We start from the raw sequence: 13,867 nt of genomic DNA on the forward strand, positions 1-13,867 counted from the left end.
ACTCCTTTTGCCCTCAGGCATGCTCATGAGAATATCTACTATAGGATTACCTTGGTAATGCTGCAATATAATGTTACTGACATATATAATGAAAAGAACTATGAAACTTGTCAGTTTAATTTTAAACTAACAATCAAAGCAGATTAAAGGGTGAAGATTGTGGGGTTATATATTATTCGCCCTTTCCTGAAGGTATGTGTAGCTCATAACAAATATAAAAGTCATTGAAGTTTTTTAAAATATCTAAAATTCATTGACATAAAGGTTAATTGGATATAATTGAATGATTCAATCATATGTCTGCTTACAGAAAGGAAATTTAATGTAAGTCAGATCTTACTTGTTATTTATTTCCAATCTGCTTTTTCAGGAATGGTGGAATCTTGTAACTAATACTCAGAAAATAAATGACTCTTATGTTTTTTGTTGGATAGAAACTGAAAGTTTTAAGTTGTTTGGGGACAGAAGAGAAATTTTATTTTTATTTAGTGTTTCATTAATCCATTTTTATTTAATGTGCCATTTATTTCTCTCCCCTCCACTCAGGAAAGCGATAACATTTTGCTGCTCTACAGGTTTGTGGGCATTCTGTAACATTCTGAACGTTTTTCAAGATATTGCTGTCCACATGTCTGTCAGTGAGTTTGGCAAACTATTCCATCATGTGGTGAAGATAACTACATTCTCAGTAAAACCTACTGCGTAGACACCAGTAGGTGATTGCCTTTCCCCCATCTTATTCCAATTAAAATCCTTCTGCTGCCTCACCAAACTTATTTTGACCAACAACTGGCCAGTCGGTATGACTCAATTCATTTCAGGAGAAACCCAGTTAGCTATTGGTGAATCGAGTTGAGGTTTAGCTAAACGTGTGAGAAACTAAATGTTTCTGTTTTGTGTGTGTCACAGATATTACAGAATGACAGCCCTTGTATATCTGAAGCTGTTGGGGTTGCTGAGCATTGCACAAGGTAAGGTGAGGGTTAGCTCATAATAGTTATGATACGACTAACTCTTTGGACTGAGTAGAAACCACAGAGTAAAGATCATAATGGAATTCATAAAAACAGAATAGCTTTGGCTCTGTGCTATTGAATTCGTAGAGTGTATTCTACTTCAATGATTGTTTTTCCCATTTGATCTTTGAGATGAAAGTTTTGTTTTATTTTATATACATTAATGTTTTGGGGATTTGGATTTTAAAATAGAGGCAGACAGATGTGGTCAATTCTGTGAAGTTTTTTTTAAGGTTAGGATATAAATTTGGACCAGTGACCTTGATGCAGCTGTTCCAAAAATGGATGTGATTGCAGTAGAGTGCCTGGAAGAGCCTCCAAAATATTAAAGGAAAAATGCTTATAATGTTGGGGTTATGACCAGCTGGGTAAAGCCATTAAAGCAATTTGTTTGGCTTGAAATTCAAAACAGAAGATTCAAAGTATTAGCTCAGAAGAATCGGGAGTTGAGTTCAGAAGCAAGTTTTAGTTTTCAGGAGAACTTTTCAGTCAGGACAGGTCACTTCAGCAGAAGTGCTTTCTAGTCTGTTGAGCTTCAAGCAAGAGTGTTTTGATAGAAATTGTCAAATTGCTAGGATTGAGAAAGTTTAGGCTTGTCAGGATTATCAGAGTTCCATGCAAATGGATTTGGAAAGGAATCATAAAATAAAAGTTTCAACAGCCAAGGGAAAGGAACTGGAAAACCTCAGTTAAGATGTAAATGTGGAGCTATAAATGATATTTCTCTGGGATCGAGTCTCTGCAACAGATGGTGCTGGGGAAATAGGTTGAAACCTTTCTTTTGATGTTTGTGTTAAGATCTTTCTGGCTACAGAAGTCATTGCCATGCATGGACCTCAGAGGTCCATGAACTGAAAATGTATTTGAGGGACAACGCTAACCACTGAAGTAACCAATTGCAATAATTAGAGTCTAGAGTCATTAGAAATACAATCTGTCAAGCCAGGTTTCATTCTGGGTTCTGATTTGTCCAGTATTTGTTGGGATCATAAAAAACCTTCCTGTTAAAAGTGGTGGTGCCTATCAGAACTTGTTTTTGAGGGCAACATGCTTCCCACCTCCAACCAACTGTCCAATCTTCATCTAATTACACTCAGTAATAAGGTCCAGTGTGCAGTCTGACCTCAGACCCCAGCATAACCAAGTACAATCCTGTTTTCAAACAATGTTCATCAACTGACATAAATGGATATAATTCAACCGAGGTTGGAGGGATGCATTATTTCCATTCTAGTTCACTCCCACTCTGATCACAACAAATTTCATATTTATTAAGTTGGCAAAATCATCAATAATATAGGACCCAGACAATGTCAGTATCGATGAATTTTTTTCAAAAAGTCACTTCTTTGTTAAGAAAACAAACTTACTCAAACAAGGTGCAAAAATGAATTACAAATAGTTTGGATAATGTAAGTTTCCATAGCCACCCCCTAAGAAATTAAAACACTCACGTACACATGTCTGAGGAGAAATAAAAAAAACATGAAAACTCCGCAGAAACTAGCGTGGCCACATAATAGCTAAACTCATGAAGAAAGGATACGTCATGGATTATCCCAAATTTTCTTCTGATTTCAAAGTTATTCTGTGCGCACACCAGCTGCTGGCACTGGGGTGTATTTGACTGAATTCCTGTTGCTTTAAATGGTGGAGTAAATTCCAAGCAATCCTCTTCAGGCATCCTCCATGAGTGGTAAAAATTTCCTCCCTGGTGGGTTTACACATTTTGCATAGAAAGAAAGTGGGAACAATGGGCTGTTGCTCTCAGGCAGGTCCCAAATACTCCTAAAAAAAACTGCAATTGGCTTATTCCACTCAGAATTGGGCCATGTGACCTATCTCTGAAAGTTCTCTGGATTGTATTACTCCATCTGAGCTCCCTGCTCCTTACAAATGCAACATTGTTGAGGGTATATGGTAAGAGATAGCCATGCTAGATTGGAAGCTATATTAAAATATTTGATGGTGGACTGGCAAAAATTAGCATTAAAAGAAAAATAACAAGATCTACAATAGATATGCATTCCTCTAAAGCCAAACAATCAAAGGGAAAGGTGAATCAACTACGGTTAACAAAAAAGTTAAAGATTGTATTAGATCAAATGACGTATCTGCTAGGGATACCAGAAATAGAACAATTTGGAGCAATTTGAGAGCAGGAAAAAAGGACCATCAAATTTTTGAAGAAAGGGAAATGAGAATATGAATGAAATCTAGCGAGGAACACATAGGCAGACTGTAAAAGTTTCAACTGTATTTAAAAGGGAAAAGATTGGAAGCACAATGTGTACCTACTACAGCAGGGGACAGGAGAACTCAGACCGGAGAACCTTAATAGTTCCTTCTTCACAGAAGAAAGTACAGAAAATCATCTAGAATAACTAATACTAGTAAAGAGTGGTCCTTGAAAAATCAGCTGGATTGAAGGCTATTAAACTTCCTGGATCAGGTGACCTTCATCCCTGAGTGTTGAAGGAGATAGCTATAGAGCTAGTGGATACATTAGATGTTATCTTTCATAATTTTATTAGACAGTGCCAACTATAACCCTAGAATTTCAGAAGGAAGGAAAATGGAGAGTTGAAAATACAAACCTGTTAGCTTGATGCCCATAGTAGGTGAAATATTAGAATCTATTCTAAAGGATATGATAATTGAACATTTTGAAAATAGTGGCAATTTATGAAGGGAAATCCTGTTTGACAAGTTGTGAAGAGGGTGCAAGGAGATTTCAAGAGGACTTGGACAGGCTGGGATAGCAGATGACATTTGAATATAACGTGAATAAATGTGAAGTGACTCACTTTGGTAAGATAAAAAAGGGCAGAATATTTCTTAAATAGGTGTCCGTGACTCACTAAAAGCTAGCATGCAGGCAATTAGAAAGGCAAAAGGTATATTCGTCTTCATGACAGGGGATCTCAGTCCAGGAGTAAAGATGGCTTGCTGTAATTTATACAGCCTTAGTGAGACCTGACCTTAAGTATTGTGTACAGTTTGCTCTTTTTCTCTAAGGAAGGGTGTAATGCCACAGAGAGAGTGCTACAGAGGGTCACCACATTAATCCCTGGGATAGTGAGATTGTTCTATGGAGGCAGGATTAAGGAAACAAGGTCTGTATTCTATAGAACTTTGAGGAACAGGAGGTTGTTTCATTGAAACTAATAAAATTCTTACAGATATGACAGGGTGGATGTAGATGTAGATAGGCTAGTGAGAACAAAACCAGAGGATCTAAATTTAGGAGAAGATGTAGGCCATTTAAGGCGGAGATGTGGAGGAACACCTTCACTCAGAGGGTGCTGAGTCTATGGAATTCTCTACCCCAGAGGAACGTGGAAGCTCAACCATGGCCACAGTCTGCCTGGTGTAAATACACCATCCAATGCCGTTAGCAAGGGAATTCCAGGATGTTGACCCAGTGACAGTGAAGGAACAGTGAAGTATTTCCAAGTCGGGGTGGTGAGTGGCTTGAGGAGAATTTACAGGAGGCAGCAGGGGTGGGAGGGATTCCCATCTATCTGCTGCCCTTGTCCTTTGTGTTAGAAGAGGACCCAGGTATGAAAGATGCGATTGGAGGAGCCTTTGGTGAGTCACTGTTGTGTAACATGTGGTACACAATGCTACCACTGATCAGTGGCGGAGGGAGTGGATGTCGAACGTGGTGGACAGGAGGCTGCTCGAGTGGGCTGCTCTGTCCTGGATGGTGTCAAGCCTCTTAAATGTTGTTGGAGTTACTTTGATCCAGACCTTATAGATGATCGACAGGATTGGAGGAGTCAGGAGTGAGATATCGACACACAGTTTTTAGAATCTGACCTCCTAGTTTAGCTGCAGTATTTATATGGCTAGTGCAATTCAGTTTCTGGTCAATGGTAACCCCTAGCATGTTGATGAGGGTGGATTCAGTGATAGTGAAGACATTGAATGCTATGGGGTGATGTTTAGAAAATGTAACAGAGTTAGAGTGAGTGCTGGCCCTGTGAGTGTCAGGTAGCATGTAAAAGATGTTGGCACTTACCCTTACAGAGAGTAGGTCATTGACCTTCTTACTACATTACCTGTCCAGGCCGGTCTTGTTGGTATGGTTGCCTTTGGCAATCACCAGGAAATGGACTGCCCTCCTCTCCATCATCCTGTCCACCAGCCTCTCCAAAACCGTCTCCTGGAAGTGCAGAACCAGCTCATCTTTTGTCTAAGACATGTTCACGGTTGAGGACCACAGTGTGAGGGGTCATTCCTGCTTCCATCATCTCTATCTCTTTCACCATAAGATTCAACAAGAAATGCAATCAACATCTTACTCGTGTACTTAATGAGGAGACCAGCAGAAGATGGCATATGAAAATTCATCTATGCCATGTAGGACCACCAGACTCTCACTGCAAGTGAGGAAATTCTACCCCTGAGAGTTGGAAAGGGAAATGGATTCTGTTTAAGGGAGTCAGTACAAACACAATGGCTGTAAACATCTATAATCCATTACTTGCTGATGTTGTAGGTTGCAATGGAGCTTCCACTGGTAGGATATATAGTCTTCCATATACGCTGAGAGTTGCACAGCTAACAAACTAAGATGCTCAAGGCAGCCAGTTTCCTGGGAGCTGATCTATATCATAATGCTGAAAAGAACATTGTTAGAATAATGAAGCTACTTAACCATCAACAGGGCCTCATTAGCACAACATTTATCTTCTACACCTCTCCACAAACAACTTTGTCAAGTTTCAAGTGGCACATTGAAATTTCTCAAAACACTGTGTAGAAACACAAAAAATTCAGACAGAAAATGGAGATGTGAGAGACAACATTTGCTGTCACTTCGCATCCATTAAGAATCACTTTGTTAATTGCAACTGGCAGGAAAATCACTTCTGGTTTTTTTTGATGATTTGTTTAAAAGTGTGTTTTTTACATTGTCTTTGCTGAGACATGTTCTGTGCTGTTTGAACCTGAATACAGTTTGTCTGATCAGAATAAGAGTAAGGATTGGCTACCTTCCCTAATGGCCTGTTCTGAAATGGTGAACATGGTTATGGGGCTTCCATTTTTTTATATGCAGAAATGCTCCTCCACACAACTGATTTTTCTTTTCCCCCATCACCTGTGGTTTTTTTCCCACTTATTGACCACCATCAGTTAATCACCCATGTTTCCAATTGAATAATTTGCATTCAAAGCATGTTAAGAGCAATGCAGATGGTCAAAATCATAGAATCCCTACAATGTGGAAGCAGGCTATTTGGCACATCAAGTCCACACTGACCCTTGGAAGAGCAATCCCACCCAGACTCACACCCCTACCCTATCCCTATAACCCTGCATTTCCAATGGCTAATCCACCTTGCCTGCACATCCCAGGACACAATGAGGACAGAAAAAGAGTTAATGTTTCAAGTTCAATATCTCTCTTGGAGTATTAGATAGGATTGTTGATATGGCTGAACAATCTCTTCATCCATGGGATCTTTACTGCAAATTATGTAAGTAAATCTTTCCAGTGCTTTCCAACCAATGGGTTGGACTGAACTATTGCTGATGTCAGCCACTGTTTCAGTATGATGTCCTCAAATTTGACGACACTGAGCAATCAAATTGAAAAGCAACAAGTAAAAATGAAATGATCAGTTTGTAATTGCTTCATTTTCTCAACATTTATGGGATCAGCATCAGAGAATGAGAGGTTAATAATTATTTTGGTGGTGGAGGGAGTGGATGCTTGTGGATGTAGTGCCAATCAAGCAGGCTGCCTTTTCCTGGATGGTGCTGAACTTCCTGAATATTGTTGGGGCTGCACCCATCCAGTGAAGTGGGGAATATTCCATCACACTCTTGACTTGTGCCTTGTAGATGGAGGACAGGCTTTGAGGAGTCAGGAGGTGAGTTACTCGCCGCAGTATTCCTAGCTCCTGATCTACTCTTATAGCCATTGTGTTTATGTAGTGAGTCCGGTTGAGTTTCTGGTCAATGGTAACCCCCAGGGTGTTGACAATAGGGATTCAGTGATGGTAATACTGTTGAATGCCATGGGGTTTTGGTTAGATTGTCTCTTATTGATGATGGTCATAGCCTGGCAATTGTGTGGCGCGAATGTTACTTACCACTTGTCAGCCCAAGCCTGGATATTGTCCAGATCTGGTTGCATGTGCTCACGGACTGCTTCAGTATCTGAGGAGTCACGAATGGTGCTGAACATTGTGCAATCATCGGCGAACATCCCCACTTCTGACCTTATGATGGAGGGAAGGTCAATGATGAAGCAGCTGAAGATGGTTGGGCCAAGGACACTACCCTGAGGAACTCCTGCAGAGATGTCCTGGAATTGAGATGATTGACCTCCCACAACCATGACCATCTTCCTATGTGTCAGGTATGACTCCAACCACCAGAGAGTTTGCCCCCTGATATGCATTGATTCCAGTTTTGATAGGGCTCCTTGATGCCACACTCGGTCAAATGCAGCCTTGATGTCAAGGGCTGTCAATCTCACCTCACCTCTGGAATTCAGCTGTTTTCTCCATGTTTGGACCAAGGCTGTAATGAGGTCAGGAGCTGAGTGGCCCTGGCGGAACCCAAACTGGGCGTCACTGAGCAGGTTATTGCTGAGCAGGTGCTGCTTGATGGCACTGTTACTGACACCTTCCATCACTTTACTGATGATCGAGAGGAGACTGATGGGGCGGTAATTGGCCGGGTTGGATTTGTCCTGCTTTTTATATACAGGACATACTTGGGCAATTTTCCACATTGTCTGATAGATACCAGTGTTGTAACTGTACTGGAACAGCTTGGCTAGGGGAGCAGCAAGTTCTGGAGCACAAGTTTTCAGTACTATTGCCAGAATGTTGTCAGGGCCCGTAGCCTTTGCAGTATCCAGTGTCTCCAACCATTTCTTGCTATCACATTGGATGGAGACTGGGATCTGTAATGCTGGGGACAACTGGAGGAGGACGAGATGGATTAACAATTTGGCACTTCTGGCTGAAGATTGCTGCAAAAGAAGTTTGTTTGTTTAATAAAATATTAAGTCATGTTTTGAGTACAGGTTGCAGTAGTCGAGATGGAGTTTCCAAGTATTTATTTTTTGAAACATAGTCTTAATGGAAAACTTTGCTTTTAAGGCCGTGTTGACTCTTGGCACATCCCATAAGAATGTAAGCTGCTGGAAGCCACAAACTCTGTTACAACTTGAGGTCTGCATCTTAATAAGCCCTGATGGGACCACAGACCTAAATCTGGGTGTCCTCTCCCTGAACATTAACCACCACCAACTCTGCAGGGGAAGGGGTTGTAATTTGCACATCCATAGTACACAGAGGAAACTACATTTATTAAAGTGATTTCACTCGTGGGATGTCCAAATCCTGACTTGTATACTTCAGACCCAAAAGGAGAAGATCTTAATTTACTGCATTTTTTTTGGAGCAGTGGGGTACCATTTGGACATTGAAAGTGTGATCCTGGAATACCTTCGGGAAATATCAAGTGCCCTTTGGTATTACTAAAAGTAGAGGGTAGATAAACTCATTTAAGCTGTCAGAGAAATACCAAAGGGAGCTGTGAACCTGCCAAAGCTTTTGAATCTTTTGACCTTTCCCTATTTTGAAAAAAAAATTGTCCTAAAGTATCAATGTTTGCTATTTCACTCTATGGATTGACATAGGCCTGAAGGCTATTGTGCTGCATGAGGGATTTCACAGCCTATCATGATCACAATGGGGTGCCTGTCAACTTACAGTTTGATTGACATCTCCAAGTGCACATAAAATATTTGAATTAGGACTTTGAAGACAAATGCTTATTTTTATAATGGAGTAAAGGAACTTAAATATAGTGACTGGGTTTTCTTTTACGATTAGCTTGTTTATTTTTCATAAAAGGAATTCATCAAAAGTCACTTAAAAGCAGCAATGAATTTCAGCATAGGTCCTGAGGTCTGTCCGTGGTGGCTGGGTTTACATGGAGTATATAACAGCAAAGGGCAGTGGGTGTGGGGACATGGGTCGACATGTGTTGGCACTCAGTTGACATGGAGCTGTAATGGGCCATGGGGATGAATGGAGTGACTGGGGCTGACCTGGATGAGGTGGCGAGTGTGTAGAGATTTGGGGGTGGGAGGGGTATGGGTTTAAGACTGTATTTTGTTTTATTCTTTTTTTTTATAATGATGGAGGAATGAGACTGGCAGTTTGCACAGTTAGCCTGTGCACCCAGCAGCCCCTCTGCTTGCCCTGGGGTTGACTGAACTGACTCCCATTTTCATGCCACCCTCAGAAAAAAAGTCCACACTGCCAGGGCATGTTTTCCTGGGAGGGTATGTGGAGCTGGGAATCACCCAACTCCCCAACCTGGAAGCAAAAATTCAGACCTAAATTTTTAAAAATACATTTAATTTAATTTCTCAGGTCTAGCTGAAGACAGGATCATTGGAGGATCTGAAGTTGTCCCTCACTCTATCCCGTATCAAGCCTCCTTACAGATAAGATCAGTACATTACTGCAGTGGGACTTTAATTAACCCCAGGTGGATCCTGTCAGCAGCTCATTGTGTGAAACCGTAGGTTCCTTACAAATATAAATTACAATGTCTGTTTTAAAATAACAAGTAAATAATATAAAATGCTTTAAAAATCAAATATAAGTTCACTACTCTCCATGTGGTTGTTCTTCTGTTCCAGTCCATATCTCATTACAGTTGTTTTGGGTGAACATAGCCTTTCCAGGTCAGATGGCAATGAACAGTTCTACAGAGTGATCAAACTTATAATGTTTCCTTTCTACCAACCTGCAACATTCAGGCACGACATCATGCTGATGAAAGTAAGTTGTGTGAAGTATAACAATAAACAGCAAGTGTCATTGGGACAGTGTTGGTGTGTTTACATTAGCAGGTAAAAGTGTGCTGTAAAAGTGTGTTTTAAAATCAGATGTCTCAAAACATGCGTTCTGAGAGCCAGTGGTCACCTCACTGTAACACTGAGTCAGACTGACATTCCAGCTTAACTTGCCAAGTGTGGAAGTTCTGCAACATCCCATTCTGCAACTTCAGCTTCTGTTTTATTTTCCCTTAAATGAGTCCCAAGGGCAGATCTTTTAAACCATTGATACAGGTGACCCAGGGCCTGCGTTGATACAGTTTTGGTGTCTGCCTTTTGCCAGAGGTCAAATCCTATGCCAGAAAGAAGGAGATTCATCTGTTAGCTATGGCTCAGTTAGTGGCACTCAGGCCTGTAAGATGAAACACAGTAGGTTCAAGACCCACTTCAACACTGATACTCTGACAGAATACTAAAGGAGTACTGCACTGCCTGAACATACAAATGAGCTACAGAAGTAGGTCATTTCATGCCCCAAGCCTGCTCTGTCATTCAATAACAGTACGGCCAATCTGTTTGTGTTTTTAATTCCATATTTTCCTTTACCCGAATAACCCTTGATTCTTCTACCAAATTCCACCTTCAAAATATTCACTGACCCTACCCTCTTCTGAAGTAGAGTTCCAAAGTCACACAACCCCTCTGAGAGAAAAAGTTTCCCTTCATCTCTGCCCTAAAAGGGTGACCCCTAATTTTGAATCAGTGACCCCTAGCTCTGAACTGACCCACAAAAGGAACCATCTCTTCTATGTCCACCTTGTTAAGACCACTCAGATGCTGTCTTTTGGATGAGGTGTCAAATCAAAGCCTGACCTCCCTCTCAGATTGTGCTAAAGTTCCATGGTTTGATTTGTGCCGAAAATCTGGAGGAGGGGTCTGATTTCCCCAATGGTCAGTGATCTGGTCATTCACTGTTGTTGTGGGAGCTTGCCACGTACAAATTGATGGTTGCACTTTTACACTTCAGAATCACTTCATTGGCTGTAAAGATTCAGACCACTTCCTGTGGTCATAGAATATACTACATCATTATAAGCTTTTCTTTATCATACTGGCAGCTCCTTAGTTTCTTCCTGATGTGAGGCACAGTCATGCTTACTTTTGTTCTCAGGCCCTATCACATCTATACCTAGAATCAGGACCATATCTAGTAGAATTTCCTCAGTAGCCCAGATACAGTCGGAAATCTCAGTGAGACTGTAGGCAACAGGCAAAAGAAATGACCCCATACTTTGGAATTTTTTTCAACTTTCTAACAGAGGCAGAACCCCAGCAACTGAGGGTTCTCCTCCATGTCCCCAGTGCCAGCTTTATTCCTGCAAGATTGTACCTCTGATCTCACCCAAACTTTGTTGGAATTGCTTTAACCATTTCAAAATCGGAAAAGAAAATTACAGTTTCAAATTATCATGCTGCTGAAAATGACATTTGTTCTGTACATCAGTGGGAATGATTTGGTCTTGTTACTACACATAGCAACACTAAAAGTGAAGATTTCCGTTCGGATGTTATTGTTAATAAAATGATAAATGATCTTATGTTTGTTCACCGTTACATTGCAATTGCTACCAACAGCCTCAAAACTGCTTGGCATACACTTTTGGAGCAAATGGCCCATTTCCATGCTGCAAATGTAATTCTATGTATTTGCCAAGTATCATAATGAGGTTCAAAAAGGGTGCGATAGTGGGTACACACCAAGGAAAAAAACGCTTGTTGAGACTTTTTTGTGTGGACTGAATGCATGTGTAAGGATTTCGGTGAGAAAAGAAACATTTGCTGATGAAGGGTGAATAGGAAGTAAACATTGCTGCCCTGATATTCTACAAAATTATTCCCAAACAGCAGAGGGAAAACTTTGTCGGAGACAGTGTGCCATTTTTAAATACCAAGGAAATGTCAAGGAATATGTTAGAGAAGCATCTAAAATGACTACTCCTTATCAACAGAGGTTTGTTCAAGTGGACCACAATAGGAGATACGTCAAAATGGGTCACTACTCTTTAAATGCACACATACTATCGTTACAACCCCAAATTAGTTTGATATTGCAGACCAACATTTGAGTAAATCTGTTCAGCAGATCTATTGTGTATGTATCAAATGTAACACTTCTGTTTTATCAGTTGAATAGGCCAGCAAAACAGAATGCATATATCAACTTTGTAGCAATTCCATCTACTGATGAAATGGTTCCTGAAAATACCCTATGTACAGTCTCTGGCTGGGGAGTCACCACTGTTTACAGTTATAGTCTATCTGATATACTTATGGCTGTCAAGATTCCAATCATTCCTCGCTACAAGTGCAATAGACCTTCTTCATATGGTGGAAGAGTGCATCCCTACATGATCTGTGCGGGATACAGTACAGGAGGCAAGGATTCTTGTCAGGTATGGTTAATTGTAACTCTTTATATTTAACCTCCTAATTACCTCTGTTCACAATAATATTCCATCTAGAACTGTTTGTAAACTAGTAATTCAAATTAAAGCTGTAATTTTCACTATAAATTTAATCAGGTTGATTTGGGGATTCAACAAGTTAACATATGATAAGCTGTGTGGATTTTGGATGCACACTACAAATTCTCATCAGAAAAGCATGCTACACCTTGTTGGCCTGTTATCCAAAAGGTTTACAGACCTGGAGCTCTCTGGTTTCAGTCATAGCCTCAAATGAACTAAGGCGTTTAGCTTTAGAACAATACAATCCAACTCAGTACCCATATACTAGAAAGGGAAAATGACACAGGATTTCCATAGTTAACCAAAATAAGTGTATTTGTGGACATTGAATATCAAATCCTAAAGAGTCTTGTTGTGCAATGGCAGTGTCCTACCTCTGGGTTAAAAAGCCTAGGCTGAAGTATCAGCTGCTCTAGGAGTGTGTTGCAGTATGTCCAAAGGGGCTGTTTAAAAAAAAATGTTAAATGAGGAATCTCCTAGTTTTTGTGGTATTCTGTAGCTAAACTGTCTGCCAACATTCACTCTATAAGCTTATACATGAAGGACTGGCCACCAGGATAATACATCTAAGAGATGCTATGTCCACTAAATTGACTGATAGGAAGAAAAACACCAGGAACAGGAAGAAAATAAAACTGGGAATCTTTTTAAGTATTAAATTAATGCTAAATAGAAAGTACATTTTGCTTAATCCTTACCATACATATATGTAATGTTCATAATATATTAGCAGCCAAACATTGAGAAGATTACATCTGTTTACTTTGAATTATTTGCTGCAGTAATGCTACTGCCTGGAAGGTTTCATCACATTACATCAGGTTTACATTCCATTCCAAATGTTCACACAGCAGCTGGAACTGTATCAAACAAAACGACAAACTGTGTGACTTTAAATTCAATTCTCTCTGAATCCCTGTGGCTTATTTATCTGCTCTAATTCTCTTTCACTTGAGGACTGTATTTGCTTTGCTATGAAATACTACAGGAAAGTGACATTATCAAACTAAAATTCTCAATAGCTCTTGATTGACTCTCCTTTTCTTATTTCCTTCCTGACAGGGTGATTCTGGAGGACCACTGATTTGTAATGGAGTCATTGAAGGAATTGTATCCTGGGGAATTAGTTGTGCACATTACAAATACCCAGGTGTATATACAAGAGTAGGCAAGTACATAAATTGGATTCAAACTAAAATAGCAAGGTTTTGAGAATTATCTACCATTTCCCGCTGCTGCTTACTCATAAAAGTACTATAGTTGCCATCCAATTAGACTTTTGCTTATGTTAATTCTACAAAATACTTCAGCATTTTGTTGTTTTGGGGCCAATTATCAATTATTCAACCATTTTCAAATACTTCTCTAATTGAATACACAATCATCAATCTTCCAATTATAACAAACATTGATTTGATTTCAAAGGAGTTAATCATTCTGAGAAATAGTTCAGTAGGAATTTATAGAAAGATCAATTGGTTTGTGTAGGTTCAAGAGACAATTCT

At 40.0% G+C, this 13,867-nt stretch overlaps 1 protein-coding gene across 1 annotated transcript; it reads left to right on the forward strand.

Moving 5' to 3' along the window:
- Window positions 1-919: 919 nt before the first annotated feature.
- On the forward strand, window positions 920-13,574 carry LOC109925952 (trypsin-like). The gene is made up of 5 exons (XM_048615234.1): window positions 920-971; window positions 9,425-9,575; window positions 9,697-9,838; window positions 12,021-12,287; window positions 13,425-13,574. The coding sequence occupies exons 1-5, from the start codon at window positions 920-922 to the stop codon at window positions 13,572-13,574; spliced, it is 762 nt and encodes a 253-aa protein (XP_048471191.1).
- Window positions 13,575-13,867: the final 293 nt, after the last annotated feature.

The sequence above is a fragment of the Rhincodon typus genome, chromosome 31 (assembly GCF_021869965.1).
Source record: "Rhincodon typus isolate 14 chromosome 31, sRhiTyp1.1, whole genome shotgun sequence".
NCBI classification, from domain to species: Eukaryota; Metazoa; Chordata; class Chondrichthyes; order Orectolobiformes; family Rhincodontidae; genus Rhincodon; species Rhincodon typus.

Excerpts from the sequence above, each read along its gene's own strand:
- LOC109925952 (XM_048615234.1), top strand. The coding sequence starts at position 920 with ATGACAGCCCTTGTATATCTGAAGCTGTTGGGGTTGCTGAGCATTGCA. Across the intron at positions 972-9,424 it reads GTTGCTGAGCATTGCACAAG|GTCTAGCTGAAGACAGGATC; the intron begins GTAAGGTGAGGG and ends TTAATTTCTCAG. Across the intron at positions 9,839-12,020 it reads ACGACATCATGCTGATGAAA|TTGAATAGGCCAGCAAAACA; the intron begins GTAAGTTGTGTG and ends CTGTTTTATCAG.